The sequence below is a fragment of the Triturus cristatus genome, chromosome 3_1 (genome assembly GCF_964204655.1).
Source record: "Triturus cristatus chromosome 3_1, aTriCri1.1, whole genome shotgun sequence".
Taxonomy (NCBI): Eukaryota; Metazoa; Chordata; class Amphibia; order Caudata; family Salamandridae; genus Triturus; species Triturus cristatus.
This window is the reverse complement of record NC_140583.1, coordinates 62192247-62211665: the sequence shown is the minus strand read 5'-3', so window position 1 is coordinate 62211665 and position 19419 is coordinate 62192247. Positions and strand designations below refer to the sequence as shown.

Genomic DNA, 19419 nt, shown 5'->3' with positions numbered 1-19419 from the left:
CTCCAACTCTCTCGCTCTCCAACTCTCTCGCTCTCCAACTCTCTCGCTCTCCAACTCTCTCGCTCTCCAACTCTCTCGCTCTCCAACTCTCTCGCTCTCCAACTCTCTCGCTCTCCAACTCTCTCGCTCTCCAACTCTCTCGCTCTCCAACTCTCTCGCTCTCCAACTCTCTCGCTCTCCAACTCTCTCGCTCTCCAACTCTCTCGCTCTCCAACTCTCTCGCTCTCCAACTCTCTCGCTCTCCAACTCTCTCGCTCTCCAACTCTCTCGCTCTCCAACTCTCTCGCTCTCCAACTCTCTCGCTCTCCAACTCTCTCGCTCTCCTACTCACTCGCTCTCCTACTCACTCGCTCTCCTACTCACTCGCTCTCCTACTCACTCGCTCTCCTACTCACTCGCTCTCCTACTCACTCGCTCTCCTACTCACTCGCTCTCCTACTCACTCGCTCTCCTACTCACTCGCTCTCCTACTCACTCGCTCTCTTACTCGCTCTCTTACTCGCTCTCTTACTCGCTCTCTTACTCGCTCTCTTACTCGCTCTCTTACTCGCTCTCTTACTCGCTCTCTTACTCGCTCTCTTACTCGCTCTCTTACTCGCTCTCTCTCTTACTCACTCGCTCTCTCTCTTACTCACTCGCTCTCTCTCTTACTCACTCGCTCTCTCTCTTACTCACTCGCTCTCTCTCTTACTCACTCGCTCTCTCTCTTACTCACTCGCTCTCTTACTCGCTCTCTTACTCGCTCTCTTACTCACTCGCTCTCTTACTCGCTCTCTTACTCGCTCTCTTACTCGCTCTCTTACTCGCTCTCTTACTCGCTCTCTTACTCGCTCTCTTACTCGCTCTCTTACTCGCTCTCTTACTCGCTCTCTTACTCGCTCTCTTACTCGCTCTCTCTCTCGCTCTCTCTCTCGCTCTCTCTCTCGCTCTCTCTCTCGCTCTCTCTCTTACTCACTCGCTCTCTCTCTTACTCACTCGCTCTCTTACTCGCTCTCTTACTCGCTCTCTTACTCGCTCTCTTACTCGCTCTCTTACTCGCTCTCTTACTCGCTCTCTTACTCGCTCTCTTACTCGCTCTCTTACTCGCTCTCTTACTCGCTCTCTTACTCACTCGCTCTCTTTCTCACTCGCTCTCTTACTCACTCGCTCTCTTACTCACTCGCTCTCTTACTCACTCGCTCTCTTACTCACTCGCTCTCTTACTCACTCGCTCTCTTACTCACTCGCTCTCTTACTCACTCGCTCTCTTACTCACTCGCTCTCTTACTCACTCGCTCTCTTACTCACTCGCTCTCTTACTCACTCGCTCTCACTCACTCGCTCTCACTCACTCGCTCTCACTCACTCGCTCTCACTCACTCGCTCTCACTCACTCGCTCTCACACTCACTCGCTCTCACTCGCTCTCACACTCACTCGTTCTCGCTCTCACTCTCACACTCACTCGCTCTCACTCGCACACTCTTTCTCCCACACACATCTCTCTCCCACACACATCTCTCTCTCACACACATCTCTCTCTCACACACATCTCTCTCTCACACACAACTCTCTCTCACACACACTCTCTCTCACACACACTCTCTCTCACACACACTCTCTCTCACACACTCTCTCTCACACACACTCTCTCTCACACACACTCTCTCTCACACACACTCTCTCTCACACACACTCTCTCTCACACACTCACTCGCTCACACACACTCACTCGCTCTCACTCTCTCTCGCTCTCACACTCACTCGCTCTCACACTCACTCGCTCTCACTCTCTCTCACACACACTCTCTCTCACACACACTCTCTCTCACACACACTCTCTCTCACACACACTCTCTCTCACACACACTCTCTCTCACACACACTCTCTCTCACACACACTCTCTCTCACACACACTCTCTCTCACACACACTCTCTCTCACACTCACTCTCTCTCACACTCACTCTCTCTCACACTCACTCTCTCTCACACTCACTCACTCGCTCTCACTCTCTCTCACTCTCACACTCTCACACTCTCTCACTCTCACACTCACTCGCTCTCACTCTCTCTCACACTCACTCACTTGCTCTCACTCTCTCTCACACTCACTCACTCGCTCTCACTCTCTCTCACACTCACTCGCTCTCACTCTCACACTCACTCGCTCTCACTCTCACACTCTCTCTCTCTCACACACACACTCTCTCTCACACACACACACTCTCTCTCTCACACACACACACTCTCTCTCACACACGCGCACACTCTCTCTCACACATGCACACTCTCTCTCACACATGCACACTCTCTCTCACACATGCACACTCTCTCTCACACATGCACACTCTCTCTCACACATGCACACTCTCTCTCACACATGCACACTCTCTCTCACACATGCACACTCTCTCTCACACATGCACACACTCTCTCTCTCACACACGCACACACTCTCTCTCTCACACACGCACACACTCTCTCTCTCACACACGCACACACTCTCTCTCTCACACACACCCACACTCTCTCTCACGCACACACTCTCTCTCTCACACACACCCACACTCTCTCTCACACCCACACTCTCTCTCTCACACCCACACTCTCTCTCTCACGCACACACTCTCTCTCTCACGCACACCCACACTCTCTCTCACACCCACACTCTCTCTCTCACACCCACACTCTCTCTCTCACACCCACACTCTCTCTCTCACACCCACACTCTCTCTCTCACACCCACACGCTCTCTCTCACACCCACACGCTCTCCCTCTCTCTCACACCCTCACGCTCTCCCTCACACACACCCACACTCTCTCTCACACACGCACACACTCTCACACTCTCAAGATTAACGGTACGCTGCCGCCACAGCTTCATGCACTGAAATGCTTTGTTCACTAGGTGGGAACGCTCAAGGCGCCCCTTCAGGTCACCAATCAGGATCTGGCCCTCACATTGCCAGGAGCAGGAGTCGGCCTCTGCGCACACACTAGATTAGCATGATGCCAGGTCCCAACAAAAAGGCAAACAGTTTCACTTGCAGTCGGGCACTCAGGACAGGGGGTACCCGCCACGTTACTATCCAGGGAACAATTCTGCCCCAACAATTATACTTTCATAACTCTGAAATTCTTTTGCTTCACCCCTTGTCAGACTCCCTACATAGGAACTCGCTATCTTTAGGGCCACCAGATTTTGAAATACAGAACCCGTAGCATAGAAACAGGACTGCTATTTTTCATGAAGCGCAGGGCACAAAATGGCTTAAGTAAAGTCATTAACATATAACGAAAACACGGGCAATCTTCGCATAAGTGGTGCATGTACTGCTACACGTATTCAGTTCATCTTGGTGCAATTTAAGCACATCCAAGAGTCGCGCTGGCCATCAGTTGATTACGTTGCAGATTTCCTTCAGCCCTTTGGGGTGGGAACTGGTGACAATGAGCAGTCTGGCTCCTTTGCCCTGAGATCACCACACGCCTGCTTGTTTGGAATCTTAACTCCCAAGATAATCCTTTGCGGAAGCTCCAGTGCTAGAACTTTGATCGAATTAAGCAATTTGTCAGTTTGCCATTTGAGTGCTCTCCCTCAGCTAGCAGGAAGATCATTTGAAGCTTTTTTTTTTTAATGGAGCACCCAGTTGTGACCGTGTCAGATGACATAAGGCAACAGGAACATGTATATACGACCAGCCATGATGATCAGTGGTGCACTGGGGAATGACTTGTGGTAAAAAAACTCGATGATTTTATTGTAATATGAAAACGTTATATATGCTAGGACTGACTGAAGTGCGACGTTTTGTTACTCAGAGCTTTCTGAATCTAGAGAAAACAGTTTTTATTTTTCACTTTTAACACAGTCTATCAAAAACTTTATTTTAATCTTTTTTCCTTTATCTAGAAAGTCCTGGAATGACGTCAGTGCAAAGGCAATGCGTTGGTAGTAGACAAGAACGATGTGCCAGATTTGTAAACCCCATCACAGCGATTTGTAACACTGTTTATTGATCATCAAAACAGGACAGCCCATGCCCCAGGGCTTGTAGTGTGCTATGAAGGTCGCAATGGCGCTATTTTCAACACTTGGACCATGTGGGAGTTATGTTGGCGCCTCCCCTCATCATCATAATGACAAGCAGTGGTCAAGTAATGTTGTCATAGAGCACTTAACATATATAAGCCAAGAGCAGTTCTTAACGGAGAAGGTGGGTGCAAGTACAACGTGAGCGTGGGGTGTTTTTGGGAGTAAGTTCAGCGGATCGATCAGAGCTGCTAGGAGTTAAGCCAAGATCCCAACCAGTACTCAAGATGGGGGGGGTGTTACATTTTAACTGCAGTCTGCTCCAGCTCAGTTCACTTTTGTTGATTAACTTTACTGAAGGAAACACATTAGTGGCGACGAGGATGGGCTCCCACATTGTTGACTCCTGAAGAATGTCTCAGGCCTCCCAGTCCACTTACACAGCTTTTCTTGACCTGGATATAGAATTCATTTAACACCAACACGATCCTCAAATATGCTTTGAGTATGGACCCCCTAACCTCCGAGCCAGATTCATTTAGGTACCACTACCACATAAGCCCGAGAGCTGGTGGCCGGCACATGCTCGTTGCCACTAATACGTTGCCATCATCATCTGGTCTATTCCTGTCTTTGCAATTGTCACCTGACTGTGGATGCTGGAGGCTGCAGCGGTAACTATCTATCTAATGAATCCCCTTTTATACATTAACTCTACTGACTGAAACTTATTAGGGTAGAAGGACAAAGTTTGTAGGAGTGAATTTGTGGAAAGCAATGAGAAGCAGGAATCCTATCACTGATACAACAAGGTGGAGGGAGTAAGACCACGCTGGAGAGAGTAAGACCACGCATGTTATTAATGGTTTGATTCAAAGGCAGTGGATTGGCGGTTCAACAGCTACCACAGATGGTAGTGTGAATGAGCAGTGGAATATTTGCTGGAAGCGAGCGGAGATCATGCAAAGTCCTCTGTCTGGTTTTCTCATTTTCTGTGGCTCCCTGCAGTCACAGGTTTTGTGTGTGTGTCCGGTGTTCCAAACAAGCAGATTGCTCCTATACACATCATCCCAACCCGCATGTCCCATAAAAGAGCACACACACACTGGATATGAGCTTGTAAAGTGGTATAAGGGTCTTCTGTTTGTTTGCCAGACACAAATCAACCATTGATACAGCGAGTATAGAGATGCAGGAACCTGAGAAAGCAAAAACAATGCAGTCGGGCCGAGTTATTTAAGCCTCTGTTTAGTTGCTCCTTAAACAAAATGCATTTAGGGTTGTGACTCGGCTTGCGGTGATCGATGTACCGAATTATCGGTGCTCTCGGTCTCATTCAAGTCTGTCACTGGGGACTTTAAGCTGACATTATCCAAGTGATAATTCTGGGGGCGTTGGCACTGTCACCAGACTTCGACTCACTCTTACGGAGAGATGTTTTTACATATTCCAAATTCTGGCTGTGGCCGGCGTCCGAGACCCTATTTCAGATCCTTCCAATTAAACTTGCACCTCCACATAGTTATGCTTTGGTGTCTTGCAGGTACCACTGGAATTCGTCTAACTCTACAGGTAATATTGGCCCCTTGTATTTGGAACAGTGTGGTCTTTAGGGATCCAGTGGAAGGGTAAAAAATATTTAGTATCTCTCGTCGAGGGGCAGATCATAGTATTATTCAGTAGATTACACTGAGTCAGTGGCGCCTGAGTAGTTTGATAGGGCATATATTCTAGTCACAGCTTTATTTTCCTCATAAGGTGTCTTCAGATTACTGTCTTTTTAGGTCTCCCTGGCGAACGCAGCGCGAAGCGCTGCTGTCGCCAGCGAGATCTATTGTTGCCGACTTGCCTCGGAAGTGGGACAGGAGATGGGCACGCGCAGGCTTTTGGCAGATTGGAGCCTGTGTACGCGCTTACAGCCACGCGTCGTGCACATCTCCTGTCCCCCTTCCCTCGCAAGCCAGCATTCAGTTTCAGTTTCGCTTTTTTTTTTTTTTTTAAACTCCACTCCGCTCAGGAAACAAACCACTGGACGAATGGAGAATCCCCCACTCACCCAGTCTGCGGGGGGAATCCTCCTGAACGGCGACTGGCCGCTCTTCACCCGGGCCCCCTCCTGGGACCCGGAACTTCTGCTCCCGCACTTCCTCTTTGGCGCCGGGGCTCCCTCTTCACCACGGGAGCCCCGGAAGGGGACAGGCGCTGTCTTCACCGGCTGCACGCACCGCCACTGGGCACGCGAAAGAGACCGGTACCGCGCATGCCCTACAGACCAAATGTTAGCACCTGGTCAGCCAGCCAGTTCCCTCCTGCGTGGCACCCACCGAACCAGAGAGAATACAGCTGAGAAAGTGTTCATGCCTAGCAGTAGCTTCACAGCCGATTAGCTTTTAGAAGTTCCACGCACGCACCGGGATAAGCTGAGATGCCAAGAAAGCTCCAATCATAGATCGTTTTACATACTACAACTCTCTCACACTCAAGGGGCGTTCAGAATATGTCCAACAATCGGATTTGCTTTCATGCAACCCGGAAACACAGAATATTACGAACCTATATATTTCTTAAAAAGATCAACAAGCAATAGGTCTTGCTTTATTAAAGTTTAAGCTATTGGCATTGCTAAATAATGAAACACCAATAGCACAAACTTTAATAATACGAGACCTATTGCATTGCAAATGCTTGTTTAACTTTGAGTTACTTGGTCTCCAACAAAATATTTTTCCTCTAAAAGTAGGGTCAGAGCCCGAAAAAGTAGCTTATGTCTTAAAATGTTCTGGACAGATGAATGTGGTGATTATGAGAACAAATGCTTGAAGAAGAGCAATATACACTTTGCGTTGTTTCCCCGGAACCAACACAGGGCCCAGGGGGCCTGAATAATGTAAACACAGAGGTTCATATGCAGCAGCAATTGTGCTGCCTCACTCTGCCATGGGGTACAGCAGGTGGTTGACTATGGAGCAAGATAGAATCCTAGGTATTTAAAGAAATATATATGTAAATCTAAAAACATTTATTCCAAACCTAGGTTGGTTACCTCCTTGTTCACCTTGTTTCCTTTACCTCAAGACCCTGGCGCTTCCAAAATACCTCTTTCTTCAGCAACAAACTCTCAAGTATGTGGTGGCCAGATTGTTACTTGTTCTCCCATGAAAGGCTCACACTTCTGGACACCTAGACAACCTGGGTCCCTCTTCATAAAAATATAAAACACAGACCCCTTCACCATTGTAGCCACATGTCTTCCTTCACACTTCGTGCTCATCTGTTGGCTAGGTTTCAGTTAGCTGTGCAGGGAAAGGAGGCACATCTGGTATGCTATACTATTTTTAAAACTCTGCCCATCTTCGTGTAGTCGCCGTGTATGCTGCCTTGCGCTAGGATTCATACAGTCTGAAGCTGCTGTTGCGCTTTATAAGGTAGTCTAATTCATTAATTAATTAACTAAATGTTGCCAAGAACCAAGGCATGTGCTCCCTTGATAATCCATCTTTTTCGGAGAGATGCCTTTGAAACTGCAATCAGAATCCCACCTTGAGACACAGGTTTGTCTCTTTATGTGCTGTAGGAGAGCAGTGACAGAGGATAGATGGGCAGAACATAGGTGGCCATTGAATACCTTCTTCACCCCCTACCATTCATATTCCTTTGGCATAGGACATCTTCAGTGTATTGTGGCACACTCACTTGTCTTTCAAAAGTATCAAAACCTGTCTGGTGTGGCATCTGTCTTAGGCCTTCCATTAAATAACGATTCTGTGCATTGCAATAGCTGTAAAATATCCGGTGCGTTGGTGAATGCATTCAACTAGTGTTTATGGATGAATACTAAAACTGCTGTAATGTTATCCCTGTGCTCTACAAGATAAAGTGGGAATGTATCCATGCCAGAGCTTGGCTAATGCTCCCAAGGCACTACCGAAAGGCGATGAAGGCCACCAATATACCTCCAGGAACACTGGCGTGCCACCATTTCTGTCAATCTCCATGCGAGGTCTAAAAGACTTGAGAAACCCTACCATCTGTTCCCATCGCCAGAATCTAGAACCTGGCTATAACAGTTCTATGTACATTACCTTTATTAAACTCCTGCAATTCAACTGCACAGTCAGTGGATTTTACTAGAGAATGCAAGGGTGAAATTGCCCTCAAGTTCAACACATTAGTGTAATAGGCTTCGGGCCTTTAAATTGCGAGTAGAGGCCATGGGTGCTCTGATCCTGACCCTCCAAAAAGCCAAAATTAAATAGCATTAAGTGACCTTCTCCTAACTGTTGAGCAATGTATTAGTGTTTTGTTAACACCTCTTGTCCTCTGAAGAACTGGAGAGGTTATTCTTCCTCTTTAGTGTAGTAAACTTTTATTTTTTATCTTTAAATCTGGCTATTGCTCAAACTGCAATAAGAAACGTTACACAGTGAACACATTTAGCAAGATGGTAGCCTGATACATTACATTTTCGTCACAATTGTAATTTGAAGTTAAGCCCCCGCCTCCTTTTTCTTAAAATATAAAAAAAAAAACAGCAGGGTATTGTGGTGGTAGAGAGGAAGTCTTTTCAGATTGAATATCTCTTATCCTCCTTTCAAGGCAAGCTGCATTAATCACAACAGATTACATTAGTCAGAACAGCTCACATATGACATTTACACTGCTATCATGAATGTGACAGCTTTGTCACACTGTGTAGATGACAATACCAAGCTGAGATTATCTCTAACGGCCACAAAAGGGAGTATTTCTGACCTAAAAGTCATGCATGCAACTGGTTAAGCACTCTGGTCACATTTTAATCTCCAATAATTATACACCCACAGCCTAAAATCTTTAAAATATCTTGTGGGATATGAGTGATGCATGGCACTCCTGTCGCAAAGTTGGTTCCTCCGATTTAATCCCGCTTGGATTTTTTGCTTTTGACTACCTTGTTTTTGGACTTTCACTTTGGTCAAGTCTCACCAACCGAGACGCATTTACAGTAAATTCTGGGGAATGGACAGAGATTGCTAACCGCCGGTGCTCGCCTTTTAAGATAGATTCCGCTTCTGAGCCCCTAAAGTAGAGGCTCTGGGCTGGTACAGATGAACACAGGAGCAGCGATGTGCGAGGCGAGCATGACATTACCATCTTCTTGCAGCGCCTGGTATATATGCACACGTAGTCTGTCGCAGAACAGTCTCTTCAAGGATTGCTACTGACCTGGGATAGTCCTTAAAATGTGAGCGAATACTATTAAAAACAATGTCTCTTGAACAACAGAAGTCTAAAAAGTCTATCGTTTAGCTTGTTTCTTACAAAAAGAGGTTCGCTTTGTAGAATAAATAAGCAAAATGGCTGACTTCTCCTCAATACATCTTGCTCCTGATGCAAGAGTAGAGGCAAACTGGTGTATGAACGTAGCTATTTTATTACAACACTTTAACAAATATATAAATTATAACAAAAACTTCATCCAGGGCTGGTGACTCTGGCTCCCTCCTGCCGCCTGAGGAACAGTTAAGGTAGTAAACCTGCTGAAGGACTATAGAGGGACTTCTGTGGACTGGCCCTTGACTCTGCTGACCCACAGGTGCCCTGCAAGCAGCCAGGATGCTGTGGGACACATTGGGATGTTGGCACTGAAGTTGTTGTACTCCATGGCTGTGAGGGGGTGTGGAACATGCTCCCCAAGCAGGAGAGAGCATCAGGAGCCCTTGCAGAGTACAGGTCTCACAAATAGCAGCAAAACCAGGTTCCCCCCCCAAAAAAGTAATGCTTGGAGGCCAGGATGCTTCACGAAAATGGTCTTGATGTCTCACTAGGGGGAAAGGAGTGGGAGGTGCGGGGTAAATGGGTGCAAACCACTGGGTGGCCATCTGCTTCCTATTTAATTTAATGAAAAGGGAGTCACTGTGGGGCCCTTGCTCCGTGCTAGTCTATGGTCTTGGGTACCCCATCCTCTGGGGTACAACGCAGCAGAAACTGTACAGGAGCACCCAAACTCTGTGGGACAGAAACACAAGAACTGGACTTCTCGCGTACCCGCCTGTACTACCACACACCGGGTGCCCATCAAAAGGGCAGGTGCACCCGGCCTTCGAAATTGGAAAACACAGCGCAAGTCCACTGAGAATAAAAAGGAAGATCCGACTTCCCGCATTGGAAAATGGAATGATAAAACATGCACACCAGTAGGCCTGCCTTTTGAATAACAAGGCCCCGCCCCCAGTATTGTCTAGTATAGGTGGTGATATTGTGGTAGAGTGGCTAGAGTTCCCGACCCACTAGGAGTATAATGTGTTCTAACGGTGTCACCACAGGTGTACATAAATATGATTTAATGTGTAGTATTTAGTAGTGTGTGTGTGCATGTGATCAAGTACTTTGCCTATTCATAAGAAAAGCCACAGGCTAGAGAATGATTTGAGTGTTGTTGGTTGCCTACCAGTGAGTAGGAACACGAGCTCACTCTACCTGGTCTGAGTAGACCATGTACAGCTCTGCTTCACTACCCTGAGAGAGTCAAGTGCTACAATGAGCTGCTCGGTTCCCAGTAAAGGGAAAGTTGCAGAATCACTTGTGAAACACTCGCATCCTACGCATCCAATAACACAGTTTGTTACAACTTCTTTTTAAGTTTTACTTTCTCAGTACACCAGGCATTCTCGAATTTACACTGTTCATTTTCCTTCAATAAGACTCAAAATGCATGATTCGTCCCCGATCCAGTCTTGGTTTGAGTGTCAGTTGTTAATAAGTTAACTCGTACATTGTAAGAGCCGTCTCTCTCACCTTGGTTGTTATGTGTGAATCTCCTTGTTCATACTTGGCTACATAAAATTGGATCAGTAAATAGATAGTCTCGTACATATCAGGACAAAAATCTTCCTCACAGCAAGCAAAAGAGAAAACAAAGTATAATAAGTGCACTAGTTCACCCTAATCATCTCCAACACTGTCTGCAATGGAAACTTTGAAATGTTAGGACAGAAGCCATACTAAAGACAGACTGTGCGCTATAAAAACATCATTAATATAATATTTGATGACCCCTCTCTCTCATCAGTCATTTCACCTCAGCAGTACTGGACATAGTTGCAACACACACTACAAAGCTGTTGTGGCAAGTGCTTTAAACATAAGTTGTTTGCCCTTTTGTCTGAGCCATTTGTCTGACATTGATGAGTCTTGTTCCATGGTAGAAACTGTACAATACCCGGGGATCTAACCAACCTTTGACAAGGACTTTTTCCAGTTTCTTATGTCACTGAGCTTATTTTTTGATACAGGTAAACAAATTATTGTTAGTAGCTCTGGGCCAACTTTGAGAATGGGGAAGCGAAGGACCTTCACGCGAACAGATTTGTATCCACAACAGACTGATCCTGCTTTATAGCACATACTTCTGCCAATTATCGGAAGGTGAACATGGTGACAATTTGTGTTTCAGATATTTTACTTACCTGATGCAGTGTTGGAGGCACTGAAGATGGCTGGTGTCATAACTGTACCTGTTGTTGACTTTGGAATAATGAAAGGTTTGCATATCCTCGCCAGGGTGTGAAACATTGATATTTGTGTTGCACAGATATGCCTGTATGCATACATTTATCCACTGGATCCTTATAGAGCTCAGTTAGAAAAGGAAATTGTTTTCATAGTGTTTTGTACGTGTGCTCATTGCCTGTATGCCCCTCACTAATCTCCAAGCCTACAAGACTTTGAAATACTTGTTATTCTGATGTTTGTTTATCTCTTTTCTACAGCAGGGCACAGTGCAGGAGGCTTGTCCCACTATGTGTGCGTCGGTCAAGTATAACGGACGGGGTCCTGCCCTCATTCCGAGAATGAAGACCCGACACCGCGTATACTACATAGCACTCTTCTCCATTGTACTGCTAGGGCTGCTCGCCACAGGCATGTTCCAATTTTGGCCACACTCCATAGAGTCCTCCACTGACTGGACAGTAGAGAAGCGAAGTGTCCACGATGTGCCTGTGGTCCGGCTCCCTGAGGACAGCCCTGTGCCAGAGCGTGGAGATGTGAGCTGCCGCATGCATACCTGCTTTGATGTCTACCGGTGTGGCTACAACCCCAAGAATAAGATTAAGGTGTACATCTATTCCCTGAAGAGGTACGTGGATGAGAGTGGGGCCTCTATTAGTGGCCCCCTCACCCAGGAGTACAATGAGCTTCTGACTGCCATATCTGACAGTGACTTCTACACTGACGACATCAACCGGGCCTGTCTCTTCGTGCCGTCCATAGATGTGCTCAGCCAGAACACCTTGAGGATCAAGGAGACGGCACAGGTCTTTGCACATCTGTCCCGGTATGTACCACTTGTGGACTTTGCTATATCTTACATGCTTATCCTGAGGTGTGTGTTTGTTTTCTGTTTGAAAGCCATGCGAGTAAGAAATATTCTCATGATGAATGCACTTGGATCAGGAGAGGTCAGCTGCTTAGGTGTATTACCGTGTCCACTAAGCCCATTGCTGGGGTGTATAGCATGAAACGTAAAGGGCTTGTACGTGTCCAAAGGTTGGTTGGTTGGATGGCTTAATTGGCTATCACAGGTGTTGCTGATGTAAATTTGGAAGATTTGGAACAGATGGGGTTTGATTAACCAACTGCTTTACCTGTACAACACTTCTTGTAGGTGGGACCGAGGCACCAATCACCTGCTCTTCAACATGCTGCCAGGGAGTCCGCCTGACTACAACACTGCCCTGGACGTTCCTCGAGACAGGTAAGGGCACTTTCAGAATGCTTATTTCTAAGCTTTGCTTGCTTCTAAGCACACCCTATATTGGCAGATAAATGCACTGGTCCACCCAAACATCAAACAACTTATCCAGCATTAAACTGTATGGTTAAGTGAGGAAGTCCTTATTATAATTTGTTGTCTGGTTCCACAGCTTCTCCTTTAGACTAGATGTCCTTTTGGCTGTGCAGTCTTGGTGGCTGTTACAGATGGTGATGTTTACCCGTATATGACTGAGTGCAATGTTTTGGTGGCTCATTGCTACATTGCTGATAATGTGCTGCTGCTGAACACCCCCCACTGAATTTCTATGTAGTGTATTTACTGTATCTCTGGACGTGGAAGGCAAAGGACCACACAGCACCCGCCTTGGACCTACTTTGTATTCTCCAGCTGCTCTCAAGCAGAAAAGGAACCCACTCTTGGGTTCCAGACAGGTCAGCTGCCAGGGAGTTGATCTGTGAACCTAGGGCAGAACCTAGCAATATCTCCTATCTATTTAAATACCCCCCGCCCCACCCACCCCTTGTGGGGAGAAAGAGAGGTGACGTCATAGGTTCACTACTGTTAATTGGCTGGCAGTGTGACCATCGGTCAGTATAGTTGATGATTAGGACGTGGTCTTCTCCTGCTGTTTTGGAGGTTTAAACCAGAACAGTAGGAACTCTAGGTCTCGTCCAATTCATGGGCCTGGCATGCCATATGTGAGCTTAATTTAATTAATTTGTGCAGTGCGATTTGTGAAAACTCTAATTGATTCATCGCTAAATGCCAACATAGCTCAACCATCCACCAATTTCAGTATTTTAAAATAAACAGTAGCAAACATACATTATTCTGAAATAAAAATGTTTGTTTTATCAACTACATAAGCATGCGCATCGTAACGCTTTATAAAGTATTAGACATTAAATCATATTACTTCCTACTTTAGAGCTTAATGGAGCCACAAAACCAATTTTTGTTGATTGTATTGACTTGCACTTAGAACCATTTAATTTGATTTATCTGTGAATTGATCCAGGCGGTTAGTCGTTGCATGTTAGTTTATTGCTGTCTCACTGCACGATTATCTTGTCTATCTTGTGGTCCATCGTATTGAAAGACACAGGTTACTTGGTACAGTTAGGTCTACTTTCTTTCAGTTCATCTACGGCAGTGCGATACTGGCGATGTCAAACGTTGTAACATTCTTGAACATAAACCATTCATTGAAGATAGTGATGGCATAACAACCGGTAGGTACCAAGTGACTCATTACCCATCATTCATACCCTGCACTGCCAAATAGTAGGCGATTGAAGGTCAACACATAGGTTAAGCTGAACAGATACATACCTGTTTGAACCCTGTAAAAATCCCTTCAGTTCATCTAATTTGCACCCAATACAGACTTCTTTTCATCAACTTATCAATTCTTCTTTGAAGGCAGTACTCATACCCGTAAAAGACACTTTGCCAAGACATTTACGAGCAATAATATTTCAGAGAATTTTAAAACATTACCCAGATGGTGGTCTTTGAATGATTTCCCTCTCACTGTTTTTTTCAGCAGGGTTCAGATACACAGTAGGCCCATTTCAAACCGCACTCGCAGCAAGGAGTTGTCTTACTCCTGACATAGGCCTATATTACTCTTCAGTTTCCAGGGGTAAGACCAGCTTAGTCAAGTGAATAAATCTCTGACATGGTCCTGAGAAAGGTGTTCGAGGCACGTGTGCTGTAGATGCACATGCTTCTAATACTCCTACCATCTAGTGTTGTGTCTGGATGTTTGCAAGTTGTTTTTCTTCAAAGAAGTCTTTTCCAATCACAAGGTAAGATAACTCCTCCTTTCAGTGATAGTATGCATGGGCATCGACTCCACATTGTTAGATTGTTTTCTTTACGCCATCGGGTTTGGACCTGGTTTGCGGTGCTCCGATACGAAACCGTTCTTCGGGGTGCGCAACCCACTGTACCCTCGTTGGTATTCTTTCGTATGTGCCGCACCATTCTCCGTGTGTTGAAAAAATCGGAAAACTCTCTGTCTTTGTTACAGAAGACATTGTTCGCCGCATTTGGGCCTAGCCGCATCGGTCGACTTGCACTCCGTTCCAAAGTATCCAGTCTTCTGCCGATTGAACGGACTCAGGTACAGTTCTGTCCTTGGTGCCACTCCAAGTATCTGCTCACCGACCTGCATAAAGTCTGCAACTTGTGTCTCTCTCCGGAGCACAAGGAAGAAGACTGTGAAGCTTAGCAATGATTCCGAACGAAAAAGACTTGGCAGGACCGTCGGGCTCGACGAAGAGACACGGAGCTGCAAAACATCAAACACACCCTGGATATCTTCAGAGAAGATACAGAGCAGGAGGAAATGGAGGCGTTGGCAGCGGAAGAGGAGGAGGCGTTCTCTATTTAAGAATCGAACTCGGATCTGGAAATTGAGTTGGAGTCTGAAGGAGTTCCAGCGGGACAGAGTGCCGTGAGAAATAAAGCCCTTTGCCCTCTTAACTTCATATAATTCCTGATACTGGACACATAACAGTTAAACCAGTAATATCTTCAAAAAGGAAGGCAGACATTGATTACAAAATCCCTCTGATGAAGAAAAGGGACATGGCTACCAGCCCTATTAACATTCCTGTTGGAGCCGGCCTCGTGGCGTGGTCCTGTTCCCCCTCGCCAAGCCGCACGAGGTCCCCTGCCCCTCGGGGCTCCTCCATTTTGGATTGTACGTGACTCTGCACACCAGCCTACGTGACCCCGCTCAACCCGGCCTCGGCCCCAGCAAGCCCCGACATCAAGGCACCAACAACTGGCCAGGGGGTACCACGTGAACACTTCCCCACTCCCGGCGGAGGGCAGTATCGATGGGACCCTCAACCGTCCTCCCACACCGAGGTGTGATCGCCCCACAGCTCTACTGGGCCTGGCGCCTCTCCTGCTGAGCGTCTGGCCGCTCCCGACCCGGCCTCTCCGCCCCCCCCCGGGCGCAAGGGTCCGGACATCAAAGGGCTCCAGACCTATATCTGAGGCGACCCTGCAACAGGACAGCAGTTGTATCCCGGAGTCAAGAGCCCTGATGATCGGATCGCGGCTGACCCTACGGAGAAAGACTCACCCTGGAACCACGCTCTGAGCCCTGCTGACTACGTCGCGGCTCCACCGTGCTTAAAGACCTTCATGAACCTTTGGGGCCCTGCTGACGCTGTCGCGGCCCGACCTTGTTGAACTTGCCTTCAGAGCCCAGCTGACCTCGTCGCGGCTCGACCAAAGCGGAACTACCACCGGAGCCCTGCAGACACCGTCGCGGCTCTCCACGTCCGAGCTGCTTTGAGACCAGCACCTGCCGCTCCGGTCCCCGGAGCCACCTTCGGCCTAACGCAAGGTCTGGCGCAGAGCTTCCCCGTACCAGGCTGGTACTAAGACTGTCCCGCTACCCTGACCCTACAAAGACATTGAGACTCTTTCTCAACTACATAAGCACTCACAGCCGGGACCTCTAGATGGAGGGAATCTGCTCCTACATACGGATATCATTTTAACTGTATACTAATGAAATAAATATATTTGAAGAACTTAACCTGATCAAACAAACGAAGAATAAGGAAACGTATTTTACTGGGACTACTAGAGGAAGGTATAGCTATATTTCTTGAAGTTGGAGGGAAACAAGTTGAAACCTTCTTTACACTTAAGTGATTGCCCTGAAGAAGTCCGCTTGGACGAAACGCGTCGGCTACGCTGTTTATGTCTTTTACATTTGTAAAGAAAAGAAGAATATAATAAAGAAACAATTGTGAAATCACACCTGCTGAATGGACTGATATATTACATGATTGCAAAATAACGTTGTGGAGTGCTGGATCTCAGTGTTTTGTTGAAATATTTCGAATGTGCTGCTATTGATAAAGTACCTAGATAAGCAACTGATACGGAGTCCTGTGTGGTGGTGTTACTGGGCCTAGTACGATCATAGGAGAAAGACCTCTCCTCGGAGGCTTCTCAGCGGCGCTCGGCTATAACTTTGCGGTAGGAAGGTGCCCCGGAGTGGTCCCCCTGACTCCCCGGTGGTCCTCCCTCCAACATTTGGTGGCCAGCGACGGGATCCGAGCCAGATGCAATCGTACAGGCAAGTAACGCACCCGCTGCCTAACCAGACGGAAAAAGAAAGAGAACCATGAGCAGCCAAGAAACAACCGTGGCCGCAACCTTCCAGCAAGAAAGGTTGGAAGAATACACCCACAAAGAATTGAAACAATTCTGCAAGGACAAAGGGATCCCAACCACAGGATTGGGCACCAAGGAAGAAATGCAGAAAGCCCTGAAAGCCTGGGCAGAATCCGAGGCCACTCCACCCCAAGGCGAAGGGACCTCGGCCCGGAACGAAAACCTGCCGCCGACCATGACCCCGTCAGATGGGGGACGAAGCATCCCGGAAGCCGGCCTATCCCACGAAGAAATGCGAGAACGGGAGAGGGTCCGGACACACGAATTGGAACTCGCACGACTCCGGCTGGACGGTGAACTCCTGCTGGCGGAGAAAAAGTTGGCCTTGGAGCAACTGCGGCTGCAGGAGGAAATCGAAGAAAAGAAACGGCATCGAGAACTAGAAGAGAAACGGCTAACCCTCGAGCACGAGAGGGGCCTCAAGGAACTCGAACTGAAATCCAAAACGGGGGAGACCAGCACCCCCGGATCCCGGGACGCTCTGCCACTGACCGAGCCAAAGGTTCATATCCCCAAGTATATCGTCAAGGAGTACTATAAAAACGACGACATCCAGCAATGGTTCCGAGCATACGAGGTAGCCATGACCTCCCATCGGGTACCCCGGAAGGATTGGGGTGCCGGCCTATGGGGGAGGTCCCTCAGCGAGGGCCGGGATACCCTGCTGCAACTCCCCGACGCGGTGATGACCTCGTACGACCACATGAAAGAGGCCCTACTCACCCGCTACGGACTATCAGCCGAGATGTACCGGCAGCGCTTCCGGGACTGCAAGAAGCTCCCCGGTACCACCTGGGTCGAATACGTGAACTTCTTCAGCAGAGCCTTTGAAGGGTGGATAAGAGGAAGCAAGGTCACCTCGTACAACAAACTGTTCGACCTCATTGTCTGAGAGCACCTCGCCAACAACTGCTTTGTCGAACTAAGGCAACACCTCCTTGACAGCAAACTGACCGAGCCCCGGAAGCTCGCCGCCGAAGCCGACCGATGGGTCAACACCCGGGTCCCCCGGAACCCCGTGGGGGACTACCAACGGAGTACCACGGGACCTCCTCGCCAGCGGGGCGGAGGAGGAGGGTCCCACCGCAGTCGAGAATTCCCGGCCGGGCCGCCCCGAAGCCCGCCACGAGGCCAAGCCGCCAACTACACGTCCCCGACCCTGGTCCGTAGGGGGACCCCCATCGCCAGGCCTGGACCCCGACCAACAGTGACCTGCTTCGGCTGCCAACAGACAGGCCACTATGCGAGCGACCCGGCCTGCCCCGTGAACCGACGAAATGGGACCGCTGGGCTCTCTCCCCGACAAATAGCCGCCGCAGCCCTGGGGGAAGGAGAGGAAGAGGAGGAAAACCGCGACGTCGGGTCCCCCGAGTGGGAACCGGCTGCCATGTCACTCGTATGCCTGGGCACCCGAGAAATGGTGCCCCGAGCCCCCATCCCGAGCAACACCCAGAAGTACCAACAGTGGGTCACCATCAATGGGCAACGGGCCAAAGCCCTCCGTGACACTGGGGCCAGTGTGACCGCTGTCCGCTGCCACCTGGTGACCCCCGAACAGATCCTGCCGCATGTCCTATGCCCTGTCCGGACCGCGGACTACACCGAAAGCATGTGCCGGATGGCCCGGATCCCCTTCGAGTGGGGAGGAGTGTCAGGCACCCTGAAAGTAACTGTCCGCGACGACGCTCCAGTGGATTGCCTCCTGGGGAACGACCTGGAGAGCTCCCCCTGGGCCCAGGTGGAGCGCCGAGAGCATCTGGGGATGCTAGGGCTGCCCGAATGGGCCTGCGCCACCACCCGGTCCATGACCGCCCAACCAGCCGCTGCAGCGGCCCCCGTCGAGCCTGCGGGTCCAGAACTGCCACCCTCCCCCGGCACGGAGGAGCCTGACGAGGAGGCCGGGCCATCCGAACTTTCCCCCGACGAGGCCGCCTCCCTCAGCGAGATCCCCGAGCTGGCCCAGTGGCGCCACGACGGGGGCCCCACCCGCGAACAGTTCCAACAAGAACAGAAGGCCTGCCCGTTCCTCGAGGGGGCCCGACAGCAAGAGGCCGCCCAGGCCACGGGGGACCCCACGGGAACCCACTGGATCTATTGGGACAATGACTTGTTATATGGCGAACAGAAAGTCGCCGAACTAGGAGCCGGCCGTGTGTTGGTGGTTCCCCTCCGATTCCGAGAGTTCCTCCTGAACCTGGCGCATGACGTGCCCCTCGCCGGACACCTCGGGCGAGACAAGACCTACAGCTGCTTGGTGACCCATTTTTATTGGCCCCGAATGCGGAGAGACGTAGACCACCACTGCCGGTCCTGCCAGACCTGCCAAGCCAGCGGGAAAACCGGGGGTCGAGTCAAGGCCCCCCTCCAACCATTTCCAGCCATCCACACCCCGTTCGAACGGGTAGGGCTCGACATCGTGGGGCCCCTCGACCCCCGAA

The 19419-nt window shown here is 48.9% G+C and overlaps 1 protein-coding gene across 1 annotated transcript in view; it reads left to right on the top strand.

Annotated features, from left to right (window-relative positions):
• Positions 1-19419, top strand: part of EXT2 (exostosin glycosyltransferase 2) — a 399733-nt gene that overhangs the window by 9461 nt on the left and 370853 nt on the right. The window contains exons 2-3 of the mRNA XM_085643454.1: positions 11766-12331; positions 12662-12751. Of these exons, the coding sequence (XP_085499580.1) occupies positions 11796-12331; positions 12662-12751 (626 nt within the window). The 5' untranslated portion in view covers positions 11766-11795. The remainder of the gene's footprint in view (positions 1-11765; positions 12332-12661; positions 12752-19419) is intronic.